The sequence below is a fragment of the Zosterops lateralis genome, assembly GCF_965231275.1.
Source record: "Zosterops lateralis genome assembly, chromosome: W".
NCBI classification, from domain to species: Eukaryota; Metazoa; Chordata; class Aves; order Passeriformes; family Zosteropidae; genus Zosterops; species Zosterops lateralis.
This window is the reverse complement of record NC_139801.1, coordinates 31,383,851-31,403,387: the sequence shown is the minus strand read 5'-3', so window position 1 is coordinate 31,403,387 and position 19,537 is coordinate 31,383,851. Positions and strand designations below refer to the sequence as shown.

At 38.2% G+C, this 19,537-nt stretch overlaps 1 protein-coding gene across 1 annotated transcript; it reads right to left on the bottom strand.

The window, feature by feature from the left end:
* Positions 1-406: 406 nt before the first annotated feature.
* LOC310922022 (transmembrane emp24 domain-containing protein 7-like) lies at positions 407-10,990 on the bottom strand. The gene is made up of 3 exons (XM_083882309.1): positions 10,639-10,990; positions 9,284-9,529; positions 407-7,750 (listed from the first exon to the last, which is right to left on the bottom strand). The coding sequence occupies exons 1-3, from the start codon at positions 10,807-10,809 to the stop codon at positions 7,514-7,516; spliced, it is 654 nt and encodes a 217-aa protein (XP_083738435.1). The 5' UTR covers positions 10,810-10,990; the 3' UTR covers positions 407-7,513.
* Positions 10,991-19,537: the final 8,547 nt, after the last annotated feature.

Sequence of the window (19,537 nt, the reverse complement as noted above, 5' to 3'; positions counted from 1 at the left end):
AAGTGAGTTATTCAGCAGTCTCAGAGGTATCACAGAGTTGTATTTGTGCTGTTGGTTAAGTGGATTGACAGGGGAGGTGTAAGAGAGACTCATATCAAGGTTCATTCGGAATTTTTTTCCTGTCAATAACATAGTATCACATACTGAGCCATTCACAGCATCACTTAAGTTTTCCGAGACTTGTTTACCACAAGGCATGTCTGCAAAGATTATTCCAGGTTTAATAGAAATTTTATTCTGCAGCAGGTTCTGGATCCAGATAACATATACATCATTTTCAGTGTGCAGAATCACAAACCTACAGAAAATGTCCTCAGTCTTCTCATTTCTACTGCAAAGTCCCAGAGCTGTGCTTGCAGGCTCCCTGATTTCAGCAGAGGCTGCATAATTCATTTATTTGTTTGGAGTCTCTCTGACCTGTACTCATGCTGTTAGCCTTTTTGCTACTATCTGGTGAAGGAGTTTGTTTGGAGTTATTACTGCCCATTACAACAAACACATGTTCAAAAACGATTTGCCAATGTAATTATTTTTGAAATAACACAACCTCATTTGACTGAGGGAACCTATTATTCATGCTAATGGAAGAAGGCAGAAATGCTGAAAGAAAAGCTAATAGTTGTTTTTATAGAAGCTTATAATTAGGATAGCACATTAAAAAAACCTTGCCAAAACCCAAACACATGATTTTTAGCTTTATGCAGAAAGACCATGCAAGTACAACTTTCATGAGTGCTTAGAGTATTATGCATACCTCCAAACTAGAAAGATGCCACTAAATTACATCACAGTCAGGAAAAAAGCAAAAAATAATATATAACAAAGTGTGGTCTTTTAAATGGACAAATCAAAAATATACCAAATCCTGCAAAATATAGAATATAAATATGACTTAACAAATACAAAGCCATAGATAAACATATGCTTTATCAAAGTTCAAAATGCATTCTACAAATGAGTTGGAGAAACGTGGACATATGGCAGAAGTGGGATCAGACCTAAAGAAATTAAAATATTTTAAGTAGTTTAAATGGTAACCAGAGTAAGCCTATATGCTGAAAGTATTATTATGCATGTGGTCTGTGAGAACAATGATTGATGAACTCTAAGAACTTGCCTCTAATTGAGATATTTAATTAATTTGCACAATGAGAGAGTTGTAATGCCATACGAGTACAGCGAGAAAAGGAAAATCAGGGAAAAGTGAAGTAACTTAGGGTACCAAACTTTCGTTAAAATTTTTGTTTACTTCAAACTCAGGATTCCTTCATTGTTTTAACAAACAGAAACTAATTTTAACAGACCAGGATGTGGTTTGATGGTAGACATTATGAGACTGATACAGCTGGAAAAATTAAACAAGTTTTTGGGTGTACAAACTTGGAAATCAGTCTTGATTGCCTGCAAGTTTGGTCATTTCTTACCATACCAGATATTTAATAAAATATATTACTTTTTCCAGCAACCCATGTCTCATCTTTGTCCTTTAGACCATCATGGCTATGACAAAATACCATCCTGACAAAGGCATGAAGCAAGAAAATAATTTAATAATAATGCAACACTTCATTTTACTAATCAGATTAGCCATTACCCTGTTAGATGTTTGCTTTGGAATATAGCATCAAGAAAATGAGCTCACCAAGAACAAAACTGGCTCCAGTCCTATCAACTGACATTTATAAACTAAAATTCAAAATGGTATTTTCTATATAATTTAAGTGCTCCCGGTTTATGAACATACTCAAGAAACTTATAACTCTTTTTTGTTCCTCTTTTTTGTTCCTTGGTAATTTGCTTCCCTTCCACACCATACCCAGGGTCTGTTAAACATGTGTTTGGTGCTAATTTGAAATATCTCTTTTTAAGAGGAATGCATATAGGCTGTACAGATACAATCCACAAAAAGAACTACAGTATCTGACTTATCATCTATGACATAATTAAAAGATAGCTGAACTGCTCTTGTTCATCTGAAAGCCTGTAGGTACATGTAGACATGCATACATACGCACACTAATACATTTGTACAGTGGTAAGAATCTCTTTTTCTTAGTAATACTGTGTGGGGATGCTGGAATTGTTTTATAGGTTTTAGTTATAAGTTTAGTATAGTTTTAATTGTAACTTTAGTGTAGTTCTTTAGCCACCTTAAGTGGGCCCCTATCCTGGAATGTGTTCTTGTCAGAAGTTGATAAGAGTTTCCAAGACAATCCAGGTCTCTGCCCAAAGACTGTCTTCCATTGGTCCCTCCCTGGGATGAATCCCTACCCATTCTTTCCAATGTATCTTCCCCTCCTCTGTCCATCAATTATCTCCAAGGTCTGAAGGTTCGGCCAGTGGTTGGTGGATCCCGCAGGGACCCCTCCCCAATTTACCTTGATTTGTTAGTGTTTATGTAATTCAGTTGGCACTTGCCACCTTGCTTTGTTTTATTGGTTTACAACTTGTATTCCACACCCTGAATTGTTTTGGACAAAAACTCCCTGCAGCCCAGGTTCGGGGTCTCTCTCCTGAGGCACCGGGCCTGGGGCCAGGGGCTTCCCTGTGACCCCCGAATAAAACCTTTGTTTCCCGAGCCTCGAGAGTTTCCCCTCTTTCAAACCACGGCCGTGACAGCAAAGGTAAAGGTGTGGCAGAGCCAAGAACCCACACAACGGTTCTGTTGAGGCGTATCAGAGCTAGCAGGTGGTCCAGCCGAACACCGGGCGGACCAGAGAAAGATACGCGCCCCAACAATACTGGAACAGATTTCACTTTGGTTAAATAGCATGGCCTTGTGACATATATATGCAGTACTCTAATTATATGCCTTCCTATTTATACTATAAAACTAATGTAGAGCTACCGAGATTTGTTCTGTTCCCATAAGCAGTAGTTCTCCTCTCAAATAATTCTGTTCACATTTACTTCAGGCTTACTCTATTATATTTGCAGTCACATCTGAAACATGGACAATTCATCCAATGATCAGTCAGTCCCTGAAACTATTGGCCCAGGAATGTAAATCTAACTCCAAATTCTGGTTTGTTTTGGAAGGACTGCTCCTGTCATTACAGATATAATGCTGATGGCCTAATTCTTATATGGTTAAAAATGGATCAGAAGTTAGACTAATGTCTTCCTTGCTGGGGCCAAGGAGGTATACAGAAGCAATGCAACCCATATGTGTCATATGAGATGATGCCAGAAGGTGTTTGAAGTTTAAGAAATGATGCCAGCACAGGCTTAAAGCATTATACAGGAAGACTAAACATAAGCTTGTAAATAAAAAGAAAAAGTAGGAAAAAAAATTGGTAAATCTTTATCATTATCTCTTGGGGAGACAATGATTTTGTCCAAGATCCAAAATGAAGTTTTATATTATTATAATCTGCTCTTTAGGAGATATATTTTTGCAGGCACAACACAATAATGAACCTAGGTCATGTCTTATCAGGAGCTAACGGTGCCAGCCTGAGCTGTGACTAAACAAAACTACAACTGCTACAGCTGTTCTGCACATACACCTGATGCTATAAATATCCATAGCCTCCTTGAGCCCATTGAGCTCTCCTGTATGGCAGCAGGCTGCATGGTGGTAATCTCTCCCTTAACAGGGATGACTCAAGGTTAGTCCTTGGGTTTGAGAGACCTCTTACTCAGCATTAATTATCTAGAAAAAGGTAAGCAACATTTTACATTCAGCCTAAAAGTATATTGTATGCTAGTGATGTCTATATATACAGCTATAGATTAATTATTAGGAGTGTACTAAGTAGTAGGGTGTTTGACCACCATCTAATTATCGGTTAAATAATAATTTAAATTACTGTTTAATTACCATTCAATTATTGCTTAATCACCATTTGATTATCATTTCATTTTCATTCAATCATTAATTATCATTTGATCATCGCTTAATCATTAATAAAACCCTTTTAGTTAACCCCATAACAATGACTTCTCTTAATAATTTACCTACGACACTCAGAAGCATTATTCTTCCAAAAAGCAAATCAGATCTCATTCATATATTATATGAATGTGAATATATATTATACCCAAGGAACTACAGGCTGGTCAGTCTCACCTCAGTGTCTGGCAAAATCATGGAGCAGATCCTTCTAGAATCTATGCTAAGGCACATGGAAATTAAGGAGGGGATTGGTGACAGCCAGCCTGGCTTCACTAAAGGCAAATCATGCCTGACAAATTTGGTGGTCTTCTATGAGGGGTTTACAGCAGTGGTAGATGAGGAAAGGACAACAGACATCATCAACCTGGACTCGTGCAAAGCAATTGACACCGTCCTGCACAGCATCCTTGTTTCTAAACTGGAGAGACATGGATTAGATGGATGGACCACTTGATGGATAAAAACTTAGCTGGATGGTTGCACTCAAAGAATTGTGGTCAATGGCTCAATGTTCAAGTGGAAAGCAGTGACGTGATGCATTGGGACCGGCACAATTTAACATCTTTGTTGGTGACATGGACAACGGGATTGAATGCACCCTCAGCAAGTTTGCTGACAACACCTAGCTGTGTGGTGCAGTCAACACACAGGAGGGAAGGGATGGCATCCAGAGGAACCTGGACAGGTTTGAAAGGTGGGCCTATGTGAATCTTGTGAAGTTCAACAAGGCCAAGTGCAAGATCCTGCACCTGGGTTAGGGCAGTCCCAAGCACAAGTACAGGCTGGGTGGAGAATGGAGCAAGACTAGCCTCTGGGAGGACTTCTGGTTGTTTGTGGACAAAAAGCTCAACATATCTCAGCAATGTGCACTTGCAGCCCAGAAAGCCAACTGTATCCTGGACTGCATTAAAAGAAGTGTGATAAGCAGGTTGAAGGAGCTGATTTTCCCCCTCTGCTCTACTCTGGTGAGACCCCACCCTGGAGTGCTGCATCCAGCTCTGAGGCCCTTAACACAAGAAAGATGTTGACCTGTTGGAATGGGTTCAGAGGAGGCCACTAAGTTCATCACAGTGCTGGAAAACGTCTCCTATGAAGACAGGCTGAGAGAGTTGGAGCTGTTCAGCCTGGAGAAGAGAAGGCTTCAGGGTGACCTTATGGCAACTTCCAGTACCTAAAGGGGGCCTACAAGAAAGCTGGAGAGGGACTTTTTATAAGGGCATGGAGGGAATATTATTATTATCTCTTTTTATAAGGTAATGGCTTCAAACTGAAAGATGGCAGGTTTAGATTAGGTATTAGGAAGAAATTCTTTACTGTAAGGCTGGTGAGGCACTGGAACAGGTTGCCCAGAGAGGTTGTGGACTCCCCATCCCTGGAAGTGTTCAAGGCCAAACTGGATGGGGCTCTAGGTAACCCGGTCTAGTGGAAGGTTCCCTGCCCATGGTGGGGGGGTGGGAACTAGATGAGCTTTAAGGTCCCTTCCAACCTAAGCCATTCTATGATTAATTTGTATTTCCCCCACACAATATTCACAGGTTCTTTTTGTCCTATTCAGACTTCCCCTCCCTTCAAACTAAAACAACAATGAACATTTCAGGACATAAAAACACATTATGCAAACAGAAAGCATCAAAGGAATAGTTGAAACCTTTCACAACTTCAAACAGTTCTTTCATTTAACCCAGGGTCATTTAGTTGCATCTCACACCACTAACCAAATTATTATTTTCATATATGCAGCTTTAACAAAGCAATAATAATAATAATAATAAAAGATAAATGCATTGTGATTTTTTTCACCTAGTGTTGAAGTGGTAGCATGTGTTCTATTGTATCCTATCCAATCACTTATTTAAAAATATATATACAGTTTTCAAATGTGTAATATAAAAAGAAAGCACTTGTTACAATTTCAGGTAAGCTGGTACCTCAAAAATGGAACTGCAATATTGCAAGTTCAATACAAGATAGAAAGACATTATACATAATTCTGAATACAATATTAAACTTTTTAATATCCCTGTTACCTTTTAACTAATTTTTGAAGTGTTAAAGTTTTTTTTCTTCAGTTGTGAGAGTGTAGTTTATAAGTTTAGAATAGAGACAAGGAGATTTTTTTTTTAATTACCACACCATTTTAAAGGCATCTTAGGTCATCTTAGATCGATTATTTGGTATCTGAGTGCACATGTAAATCCTGTCAATTTTTTCCTGGAAAATAATACAGGCAAGTAATGAGAATTTACCATTCTTTCTCTGCTTGCTGAAAACTAGTTTAAGTGGAATATTATTGAATTAGAGTTAGTAACTCAGTTTTTTTATCTTAGTTTTGTTTGTGTGCACTTAAAAACTGGTCCAAGTTAATTTATTCCTCCAGAACCATCTGAAGAAGTCTTTCCTTATTTTGACTGGCTCAGTTAAAGGTACTTGTATGTACATACATTTACTATCTTCTACATCCAAATAAACCAAGATTTTTTTACAATACATAAACTAAAGATATGATCAGTGGAAGCAATGCAGCTACAAATCTACCAAAAAGATATCACAAAACATTTAAAACATTTTGACCGCTAACAGAAGAGTAGCAATTACATGCACAAGGTCATAATGTATCAGTGCACTGAACAGGGAAATAAAGCACACAGCACTCACACAATGTAGTATTAGCATTAAATGGGCTTCTTAATAGGAAAACAATTTAATTAAAAGCTTTGCACGTTCCTAATGGATGCAATATAACTGCTGCTGGTGCTGAACTGCTTGATAAAAACCAAACTATCTCTAGTCTTAAATGTGACAAGCAGCAGCACTGGTAGAAATTGCATAGCTTCAGTAACAAAGTTACAATATTCCCCATTTTATTGCATTTTTAAAAACAACTTGGAGATTTAAAATTTTTGACTAGAAAAAGCATGTTTCTCAAGTAGTCTCATTTTAGTTGTTTAGTAAAACATTGTAAAAGAAGAAATGCATTATATTTTAATGTAGAAAAGTGTGTGTTTAGACAAATACACTCAAGTATAAAATTTAGTAGTTTTTGAAGGTAGAGATTTACCAGGCAGGTGGAGACTTTGCACCAATATGTAGTATCAAGCTTGCAACAATTTTACAGATAAGCAAAGGATATAACTGGATTTTTTTTTTTTTTTTGTTACAGCAAATCAAAACAGTGCAATACATCTCACAACTACAGTTAATCACATTAGCTTGTTTATAATCCAACACATTTAGCCTGAAAATTCAAGTCAAATCAAATTTTCATGAGTATTGTCTTTCACGTCAGACACTAGATTGTCAGGTTCTTTTAAAGCATTATAACACAGATGGGCAATCATATCAGTAAAGTCAAACTTAATTTGGATTAAAATCAGCAAAACCAGAGAGGCTGGTCATTGCCAGATATTTAATACAAGTATCAGAAAACACTAAGTTTATATTTCAAATTGGGTGTCCCTTTCATAACTTGTGGGTTATGTTTTGTGATTTTTAATAAATGAGGAGGGGTAGACATTTAGATGTTTTATATATTTAGTTCTTTGTACTTACAATTATATGGAGAACGGTAATTTCGCATGTGACTAACACAATGACCTGAAGCATTATCACTACCAGTTATGATGCAACACGGGTTGTTGTGGTTCTTTTATCTGAGAAGAAGCTTTTGAGGAGAAATACCTGCCCAATACTAACTACAAGAAGAATGATTGCCTCCCCTATTGACCAATAGGCTACTCTTGTGTTTAAATCCTCTGCTCTGCTGCGGCCTTGTGCTTCTCTCAACCGGAAATGAGTCTGATAATCAATGACAGACTTGAGAGCTTCATGAATTGAAACACACGCAGACTCCATCTAGAGAAGCAAATAAATACACATGCTCAATTAAGAACTCTTCTAATGCTTGTTTTGTGAAGTTCTGTAGTTTGATATTTAAAATTAGGATTCACATAGCTTTACAAATGAAGGATTATCTCAGTCCACTGTTAGACTGAAATACTATAATTGTAACATATTAATCAAATTTTAGACACAGGAATGTGACTGACTTAAGTACCAAAGTGTGCAATACTGCAGATGTAATACAAAGTGATGCACTCTAAGAGCCAGAAACTGAATATTAAAATTCATGCATGTTTGGGTTCAAAAGTAAATATAAACACTGTATTGAAATATGCCAGTGATCCAACATTTGCTAATTCCACGTTCCAGTAAAACAAGCAGTCTTTCTTGAGATTTGGATAGCTAATAAGCTTCTTATATCATTAAGATTTGCATAGTAGATATTAAAACACTTTTAAATTTCAGAAGTATGTGATTCTTCATCGCATAATACCCAAACTTCAGTTTCCCAAAAGCCTGAAATCTAGATTGCTGACCTCAACATGTTCTTTTGTCAGGAGATCCTTATATTAGTCACATATGTAAAAAGTGATTAGATAAAGGACAACTGTTATTTTTCAGTGTTCCTGGATGCTCCCTACCATATTCATATAATAAACACTCAAGACCAAATTGCCCAACTAAATGTGTCATCTTTCATAAAAATCACATTCCTTTCTCTAACATGAAAAATCTTAAACCTCTTCAATAGACATACTACAGGTTTTCCAAGACCTAGATCTTTTTTACACATAAGCCTCTACCATTATCTGTTTATCTTCTGAAAGTGAGTCAGTACCCCATGATTGTTTAAAATGAAATTTGGTAACAACTATAGTGTAAGAATGTTAGAATTCATGAAGTTACTGTTCCAAGTGAAGTTGGTTGATTAGTTTAGGCAGAAGTGGCATAAAGTTAAAATTATGAAGAAAGAAAAAAAATTAGGAAAAAAGTCTGAAGCAAGAATATTTTTTTTGCCACTTAAGTGTCTTATAAATTACATATCTAAAAGCCAGTTAAGTATGACTGATTTTGTTCATTTGCTTATTTTGCTAGAATTCTTTTCCAATTTTAAAAGTGACAGTTACATAAGATATAAATCATTCAAGCCTTTGCCTCAAAAGACTCTAAACTATTTTAATATAAAACCAAATTGTTCTCAAAATTTCTCCAAAGTTCAGGAATTTTGAAAACCTCGATCCATTGATATTTTACACTTTATGAAATCGACACTTCCACAGACATAGAATCATGGCATAAAAAAGTTCCCTTAAACTCTAGGCCACTGTATATTTTCCCTAATTTATGCTTAATCACTTGGTAATTCCTCCTCAGCTCTGCATTCTATAAATCCTAATTTTCAGAAAAGGATCACGTTTAGTAAAAGGGTTTATTTTAAAGAAGCTCTGACCTATTCATTTTCAACAACGATATAGATATCTAATGCAGTTGAATTTGAAAAACATTTCCTCCACCTAACAGTTACTGTCAAACACAATATTTTACCTGAGTAAGTGCAGTTGCTCTGTTCTCACTAGGAAAAAGTGGTGGATCTTCTCCAACCTGGAAATCAAAGTACACAGTTTTGTGTGTGAAAGTAGAGAACTCATTGCTGAAGCAGAATTTGTATGTTCCATTTCTGGATGCAGTAAATGTGAAACTATCATATTGTTTCTTCATCTCTTTGTATAATACAGAACTATCAGGACCTTCCAACTGACAGTCCACATCATAATGACCTCCAGTGATCACCTGAAAAAAACCCAAGAAATTGTCTTAAGCAAAACAGACATTCAGCTAGCGTTGCAAATTGTTTGATCTGACAAATGTTTTAAAATGCATTAATTTATAACTCTATCGAGTTTGAAAAAAATCATCATCTTATGAAGGACTCACAGAACAATTCAAAATAAGTTTTTTTTTTAATTGAGGATATGTAATGTCAACTATGATTTCTAACAGTTTATGAAGGAAACTTTAGTTACTTTGTTTTGAGATACTAGTACTATAGCAAAGGCTAGAGTAGATTAAATTTGATGGGGCAAAGACATTACTGCAATAAATCAGTAATTTATTATATCCACAAGCCCATCCATACAATTTATTCAGCAAGTTGAGACTGCAAAAATCAATAAACCAGCTCTTATGTATGACCTAAACTGTCTAACTAGCCTATTAGGTCAAGCTGCTTTATGTTGCAGGAATGGCATATGCTCAGTAGAACAGGTATTACAGCCTGACTTATCACATCAACAGAGCAGTGTTCTGGAGGTTATGCTTCCTTACTCCTGCACAACAAATGACAGTAATTTTTTCCAACACCAGCATGTTCAACTTATATCTACAAGCAACTCAAAACTTCATATGATCGTCTTGAGAATTGTCAGTCTTTGATTATTGTTGGTCCATAGCATGTTCTTCTGTAGAATCACACTAGCTATCCTATTTCCACTACAACAGCAACTGGCAGTTTAGGTATTCATAGCTTACTATTCTGTAATGTGATTCTGATAGGTCTCAGACTGGTAGTTAAATTTAATCCTTGCTTCAAACTTCTTGCCTTTGAGATAAAGCATCCTAAAGGATGAAGAAACTTCTATCAAATAGCGCATCCTTTTTATATGCATACAGAAGCTTTTAAAAATAATAGACATATTATTTGAAATATGTAGATATCTATTCAATAACATGCTATAAAGATTTGTTCAGAGGCACCAAGCAGCAGAAGCAACATTTCAGTAGGCTGTTTGCATAACATAGTTTTAGTGCCCATCAATTTATATCAGTATTAAATTCCTAATACTAACGGCAAAAGTGAAATAACAAGAGACTCCCCGGGGGTCGAGGAAAGCACGGAGTACCTGAAATTCGAGGGTGCACTTTGTGCCCTGGACAATCTCCTCGTAAAAACATTGTTTGGCATTGTCAGGCAGCTCGAAAGTGATTTCGGAGGCCCATGCCACGCAAGCTACCAGGAGCAGCGTCAGCCATCCCCACGGTCCAGCAGTTCCGTAGCCCCGTAAAAGCATCATTCAGTGTGCAGTGCGAACTAATAATAACAGTTTGAGCCGGGCAGAAAGAGGGCAGCCCTGCATCGGAGGCCAGCAGGCACAGAGCCCGGAGGAAGATGTCTGCGGCGCCAACCGATCACAATGGAGAAACCTAACTGAGGAAAAACGCTGCGCTCTCAAGAGCAACCACGGCGCCTAGCACCGCCCTTACAGAAGCTCTTCCGGGTGAGCCCTCATAGTTTTATAGACGTGTTGTTCATTATAGAAGGGAGTGCTCCCTGCCTCTCCCAGGCGCACTTGCGCGTTTGCTGCCTGGCAACGGTTATCAGGGAGCATGACAGTTCGACATCGTCTTGGGCACTAGGCCCGGTCTGGGCCGTGACACCAGCGAGCTGAGATGGTCTCCACGTTCACAGGGACGACCGCTCGGCACCAGAGGTACCATAGGCGCACGCGCGAGGCCCACTCATCCCGGCTTTGTGCTGAGGGGTATTCAGATTATATAGCTAATTTAATTTTTATTTTAATTCCTCTCTGTCATACGTGCACCACACAGTCCAGGTTCCCCAATACATCAAAACTTTTGTCTCTATGTCCATTGTATGCAACTATCCAGGGGCTAAAATGTTTTCAAATTCCCATAAGACATGATTTAGAGATTAAATAGTGGCCTCTCTTCTCTAAATGCAAGTGAAAAGTATCTTAAGTACTGTCTCTCTATATCTTCAAGTTACTGAATATACAGGGTTGAATTTCAGAGTTGGAGTCACAGCTTTCTTTGTAATTTAACATTAATTACTTCAGAGAGATTGTCCTGGTTTCAGCTGGGATAGTTAATTTTCTTCTTAGTAGCTGGTAGAGTGCTGTGTTTTGCATTCAGTATGTGAAAAACGAGGTTCACTTTTTGGTAAATTTTTGAGAAATATGTTTAATTAAAAAATTAAGACAATTAGGAGATAAAAAAGCAAAGTACGGCTGGCTGGGTGACTTGGCCTTCAGCCAAGTCCACCCCCTGCTATATCAGAGACATTCGTTAAATACCCTTTCTATTGCATCAGTTTGTGAATATTCATATTTTTTCATAAACTAGTTTGTATATTTTAGGAACTGTTTTGTATGGTCCTTCTTTGGGTTCACCTTTTTAGAGTATGCGTGTTTCGTGGCTGTGTCTTCGTTATCACTTTTAGCTTGGGCTTTGGTTTATGCTTTTTTCAGGTGGTAGATGCTGATAGTTGGTATATCAATAGCAGGGTCTTCTTTATATGTTCACTGGATGTTATTTTGACTAAACAGACAGTTTAAGCATATTACATTAGTTACTACCACTATGCCTAATTTTCTAAAAGCAGAAATAAAAAACTTATATTCTATATCCTTACCACAACATTATTAATCATATAGCACACATTTTGCAAAAAGCCAACTTTATAATATATATATAACAAGTATGAGAATAATATTGATAACACACTGATGGTTTGGCTGTTGTTTAGTAGTGCTTATTGAAGAACTTTTCAGTGTGTCATGCTCTGCGAGTGAGCAGGTGCCCAAGAAGCGAGGAGGGAGCACAGCCAAGACAGCTGAGCTGAACTAGTCAAAGGGATATTCCATACCATAAAATGTCATGCTCAATATAAACGGGGGGGGGAAAGTTTTCTGGGGCTGCTGTTGCTTGGGTACTGATTGGACATAAGTCAACTGATGGTAAGTAATTGCAGGGGATTTTTGCATCACTTGTTTTTATTGGTTTTGGTTTTATTTGTTGGGGTTTTTTTCTTCCTTTTTTTTTTTTTTTTTGTTTTCTTATTATTAAACTGTCTTTATCTCAACTCATGAGTTTTTGCACTTTTATCCTTCCAATTATTCCCCCGTCCCACTGTGGGGAGAGTGAGCAAGCTGTTGTGTGGTGCTTAGATGCCCACCAGGTTTAAACTATAGCACCTGAATTGGCCTAGGCCTGTGCTCTGCTGTGCTGCATGTACATGTACAGCTTGACCTTCAGGCCTGCATTGTGCTGCTCAAACTCCTTGGCCTCAGGATAAACTTAGCCAGTTCATTGTAACAGAGGAGCCTGAAGGCAGCTCCCACTTGGTACCAGTGATTATGCCACCTGTGTGTCATTGCCATTATCTAAAAGTATATCAAGAAGTTCTCATGTGAACATCCTTTCTATTGAAAGAATGACCCTCCATCCCAATATTGACTACTGACCAACTGACATGGAGAGAGATGAGGCACTCAAGCCCCTGAACCTACCTCAGGCAGGGACTGAGGGAATGAAATCCTTCCCACCATAGGAGAAGACCAAGTTTGAGACCATCTGGGGAATCTGAATGTACACATGTCCATAGGACCTGACAAGATGCATTCCAGAGTCCTGAGGGAGTTGGCTGATGAAGCTGTAAAGCCACTCTCCATATTTGAGTGGTGTGGTTGACACACCTGAGGGATGGGATGCCATTCAGGACTAGGTGTTACAGGAAGAATGGGAGCTTCAGACAAAGTTTATTAGAGAAGGCTCACCTGCTGAGTCAAGAGGCACAAGAAAGGACCCCCTTGCTTTCTAAATTCATTCTCAGAGAGGAGTCTGGGTGTGGCTGGATCCAATTCTAGCCCCAGACTTAGTCAATGGTTCATGTCTATTCATGATATTCCTATCTATTCATTATAGTGAAGCTAGCAAAATAATTGTTAATCAGAGACTGATGTTCACCCATAGCAACAACCATAGGCAATCACTCAGCTTTGAGTTACCTTGAAGGCCATCCCCACTCAAGGGAGGAGCCTCCACACATATTCCAAGAAGGAATGTGTTAGAAAACTCTGCCATTAAAAAGTGGGACTGGGCTTTTAGAGTATAGTGATTTACTGTCAGTCATATGTCTCCAGGCCACCTGTGCCAGCTCAGCAGCTTTAGATAAATTATCGGTATTATCACTTCTTGGTTCCTTTATCACTTATTGGTTCCTTTATCAGGGACTTTGTCTGCCACACCCTCACAAGTGCCTGTTTCTGTCAGGAAACATTGTTCTTCCTCAGGATGTTTAACTTAGGGACTGATGAGTCAGACTTGTCTCACCATTGTTCAACATCAAAAGCAGAAAGGCGCCTGCCTTCTCCATCCATCACTGATAATGCTTGCAAACAGGGTAAAGTTTGAGTTGTTTTACCCCCACTTGAGCAGAGCATCTTGCTATACCAGGACAGACTTGAGAAGTGGGCCCATGTGAACCTCAGTGCAAGATGCTGCACCTGGGTTGAGGCAATCCACAGTATCAATACAGGCTGGGGGATGAAGGGATTGAGAGCAGCCCTGCAAAGAAGGATTTAGGGATACTGGTGGATGAAAACCTGGGCAGGAGCCAGCAATGTGCGTTTGCAGCCCAGAAAGCCAACTGTGTTCTGGGCTGCATCAAAAGCAGTGTGGGCAGCAGGTCAAGGGAGGTGATTCTGCCCTTCTACTCCACTCTCACAAGACCCCACTGTTAGGATCCGATTATTAAAAGATGCCTCTGCCCAAATTAAGGGGCAAACAAGACCATATGCCAAAGTCAACAGTATGGATTTTATTTAACAGTAAATGTGAGGTAGAGGAGGGAGGGAGAGAGAGACACAAAGTAGATAGTCACCAACATGTGGGTCCCTGCAGTGTCCCAACAGCCCTTCTTCTGGTCTGCTTAGTGATGGGGATCCCAGAGTGTTCTTCTGGAGGTACCACTTTTAGAGTCCAAGTTCCATGTATCCAGAGAGCATAGATGCTGTTCCCACAACTTGGACTGGCATGTGTAAGGACTTTTTACCTTTCTCACAGTTTGCCATGGTGGGAAGTTTTGTCTGCATAGGTTACCTAGATCTGTCTCACTGGGCCTGGCATCTTCCTGTTGTTGCCATCTGCGCTTATCACAAGTTCCCACAGTGGAATTTTGTCTGGTGTGCTAATTCCAAACCTTCACCTTTGTTTAGGCCTGGAATTAATGCCTTCCTGTTTGCCATCTGTGCCTGTTATGGTGGCTTATCTTATGAGAACTTCCTTCTTTGACAGTGTTTTGAGACTTTTCATTGCATTCTTTAAGTCCTGACATCCACCTGGAGCACTGCATCCAGCTCTGGAGGCCTCAGCACAACAAAGACATGGACCTGTTGAAGCGGTGTGACAGGAACTTTCACCCCTGAGACTTATCTACTTCCCCCATGCCTAAGCCAGGTTGGAATGGTTTGTCTTGTGGTGAATTATCTCAGCTGTAAACATCCTTAGCCAGTGATAAACATCCTGCCTTGAATGCATGGGAAAGGATTAGCAAAATTTTGTGACTGACAGACACAGCACTTTTACAAACTATAAAAGACCACTATAATTTTTATTAAAATCAGAAATCTCTTACATACTCTGAGTATGTGGAGCATTCTCCTCGAAAGTGGGGGCGTCCACCTTGAGTTACTCTTCTAGAAGTTGAGAGAAAGGAGATCTTTGCACACCATCATTTATTGGTAAGTGACATTGGCTCCTAATTTATACTATTTCTTCACTAGCTGTAACATAGGTACCTTTATTATCGTGCACTGTCTTATGAACCTACTAGTAGTGTTTCTTTTGTTTCATCCTGTTTAGTGAGAAGCCTGTTAAAGTCTTATGTCTGTTTTCCTTGTGTTTATTCATTGAAAAATTCATGTTATAGACCTGATAGGTCATTATAAAGAACTTGCGAGTGAGAGTGGGTTTTGGGGTGCTAGCCACCTCAATAAAGCTGCTGTCTACTGCCGCAAACCTGGGCAAAGGCAAGGACTTGTCTAAATTCTCTCCTCTCATTTGTAACAATTGGTGCAGTGAGCAGGGTCATGTCAAATGATCTGGAAACAGACTAAAGGCTTAGCAGAGTACTCACGGTGGCACAGTGATCATAACCCTTGGCCAGTACATAACTGGTTTAAATGGGAAAAAATTCAAGAGAAAATAAATGAACAGCGGGAATCACTGACAGATAAAAATGAAGAAAATATAATTTCTCATCTATTTGCCTTATGCTTAAAAACTGCTTGCCAATGGTAGGGACAAATGATAAGAGAAAATGACAAAACAAGAGCTAAAAGAATCCAAGGAAAAAACCAAAAAACCTTGGAAGAAAAATTGTAATTAACATAATTAAAAAACCCAAAATCTTTGGATGTTAAAGAAATTCCAAAGTTGGTAACATCACCTGAGGATGGGGATGGTAATATTCAGAAAAACTCTGATGAAATTAATAATTCAAATGTTGAATTAGATTCTGACACAAGCACAGGATCCCCAACTCTTAAGGAGGGAGAAATTCCAGAATTTAAATTGAAATCCATAATTAAAACTGAACTCTCTGAATGACACCAAGGTGGTCAGAGGAGGAATACCGTTAAAACTTTTCCATGGAATTCCCTGACATTGACAAACCTTCAAGAAAAATATGAACAAAAAGCAGGAGATACAGAAAGTATCTGCTGAGAATTTGTTTCACTGGGGAAAATGGAATATTATTGGATGGTTTAGAGAGTTTTGAATTCTGAGCTGTGAGTGTCCTGTTGCATTGTGAACCAGACCCTTCTGATGTAATAATTAGGAGAATTGCACATTGGGCAGGAAGAATAAATATGGAAAAAGTGGAACGTGCATCAACCCCTACACAGTCAGCTAAAAATATCTCTGCTGCTGCTACAAAACCCAACTGTTTGCAGGCAATATACAAACGTGCAGATGCAAATATCCCAGCCTCTGCAGAGATGAATCTTAATGTATTAAGAGCTTTGCTAAGAAAGATCCCAACTGTGCTAAAAGATTGTTTAGTGGGAAAACAAATACAAACTGTTGTCCGCCTGAGAAAAATGCATTACAGAGAACTGCCTCAGCTTTCAAATATCAAGAGCTGCTTTCTACGCAGTGGCAGGGGAAGGGGGGAGGGAAGGGGGAGGGGAAATGGTGAGCAATTCAAACACCTCAGAGAATTAAAAAAAAAAAAAAAGGCAAAAAAACCCAACACCGTTTACCACACAGCAAGGTAAGGAAACAAATGCTTAAGCTCTGGGTGAACTTCTAGCCTCCCCCAACATATTCCTGCATTTCAGTAGCTTTTTGATATGCCCTATTATTCATCTTGCTGTAAGAAAAGAAAAGACAAGCTTTGAAATTTACAATTGACACTGAAACTTGAAATCTTTTTGAGTACTCCTACAGAAGCTAAAAAGCTAAACTTAAGTTTTAAAAATAAAAATTGAAATTGTTTTACTGGCTTTAATGAACTGCTAAAAATCTGTTTTGATGTAATTAAGCATTTAGAACAAAAGCATTATATTTAGAATGCATTCTCCTTACCACTCTTCTGTTTGAAAAAAGGGGCAAACAGTAACTGATGTTTAACAATTAATTGTGAAAGCTCGATACTGATATGGAATGTTTCACTGCTACACTGCAAGCATTTACACATTAAAAAATGGCAGTTTGCATATGTTATAAATACATATAATATTGGCTTTTCACAAATATTAAAATGGATGCTATATGCATAATGTTAAAGTAACTTTGCTATAAAGATATAGTTTTTATTTCTGCTATTAACTAAACTTAGACATAGTAGTAAAATAGCTGATATAGTTATGCTTGTAATTGAACTGCCTGCTTCGTTGGGATAACATCCAATGAACATATGATGAAGACCCCTGCCACTGATATGCCAACTATCAGCACCTGCCGTCTGAAGAAAGTATGGACCAAAACCCAAGCTGGAGGTGATAATAAGAATGGACTAAAACCACAGCCAAGAAATGTGCATGCTCTAAAAAGGTGGACCCAAGGAGGGGCCATGCTAAACGGTTCTTGGAACACGTAAACTAGTTTGGGGAAAAGTTTAAATATGCATAACTGTTTATGAATATGCAATAGGCTGATGCAATACAAAAGGTATATAACGGGTGTCTCCAAAATAGCAGGTGTGCTCTTGGCTGAATGCCAAGCACCCAGCCGTTAAAAACTTTGCTTTATTGTCTTTGTCTCCTATTGTCCTTTATTAAACTTTTAAATTTTACCAGGAGAGTGAATCTCGTTTTTCATACATATTAGCTGCCTTCAGCTAAATACCAAATTCCCTTTAAAAAGGTGAAGTTCCTGGGAACTAATCCTAAAAGGGAAAACCCAAAATTGGGGATGGCTTGAAAGTCACAAAACAGGGTTTGCTCAGGTGCTTTGAATGTTTTTAGAATGTATGTGTGCATGCAAATTGTGTTGAATAAAATTCATTTACTAGAAGAGTATTAAAACGTAACTTTCGAATGTCTGTTGGGTTTTAGTGTGTACTATCAAGTATAGCTTTGGAGTTTTTGTGTCAAATTAACACTGCTGAAGGAAAGACTGGACAATATACCAGAATCCTCTTGCCTGGGGGAGAGATTAGACTGGTTTCCTCTCAACCCCTAAACTCCGCCTGCTTGCAAAGATGAAATTTACATACGAAAGGCAAAGCCAATACTGGTGATATCTCACTCTGCAACAGAACTGGTTATGTTTCGAGAAAACCAACAAACAGGAAATATAAAAACTTCCAAGGTGGGGAGGGAACACACACTAATAAGGAAAAAAAAAAAATCCCAAAATTTGGAATGGCTTGGCAGCCACAGACTTTGCAAATGCTGATAAAAGAATTGGAAAAGGGATTATTATCTCTGACTCGAATTCTTAAACAAATAAAACATTCAACAGCAGCAACCTGTAAAAATCCAAGAACCTTTCAATTTGCTAGCTAGCATTAAGAAAAGTGGTGCTTCCCCAGAGGGAATAGAGTTCACAAACAGTATGCATATAACTCAGGGGTCACAAATCAGATTAATGTTACAGATAACTGTGACTCCAAACATATTACAAAATCTAACCCTACATTGGATAAACAATAAAAAGAATGGAAAGTGCATGGGTAAGAAAGTTAAAAGGCTATGTTATTGGCAGTAAAGAAAGAAGCAAAGACAGTGTATGTTAATTCTTATACAATCTGGTCTGGTGCCACATGATGATTGCGTCAGTGGAAGAATTAATGACAAGTAAATGGAGAGGTTTGACAGGAGGATTTGAATGGTTGTTTTTACAGGCTCAGTCCTGATAAATCCATATAGGATGGGTTAAAACTCATGCGAAAAAACAGACATTACAAACATATTGTAACAACAAAGTGGATTAGCTGACAAAAAAAATCAGAAAGATAAAAATTAATCCACAACACTGATATCAATTTGTTGAATGATTACATTGTAAATTAAGGTATACTGAAAATTCTATTTTTGCAGCACTAAGTAGAGACTGACTATTAACCAGGAAAATGTGTAAAGGTATTCTCACACAGTGTTCCCAGTGCTTGGACAAAGCCATCCAGACTTGGCATCACGTTTACATATCAAAAGTAACAAAACACTAGTCAACTTGACAAATAAATTATATTAAACCTCTAAAACATCTAACAGTTACAAATACATACTAACAGTTGCAAAAGTGGTATCTGAACTGCTAGTTGCCACTAGAAGCAGGCATGTTGATGCAAAAACTACTATTTCAAAATTCAATGACTGGTTTTCCAGTCTCCCTGTCTCAAGCTCTATACAATGACACTGTTGTCTCTGTACAAGTTTGGGTTTGCTCTGAAACAAAACAAGTTTCCCAATGAAACCTTGCAAACCGCTCCTACACTGCCCCTGTCTGGCAGCAGTGAGTATAGCACTGTGTTTACAACTAGAGGCCAGAGAT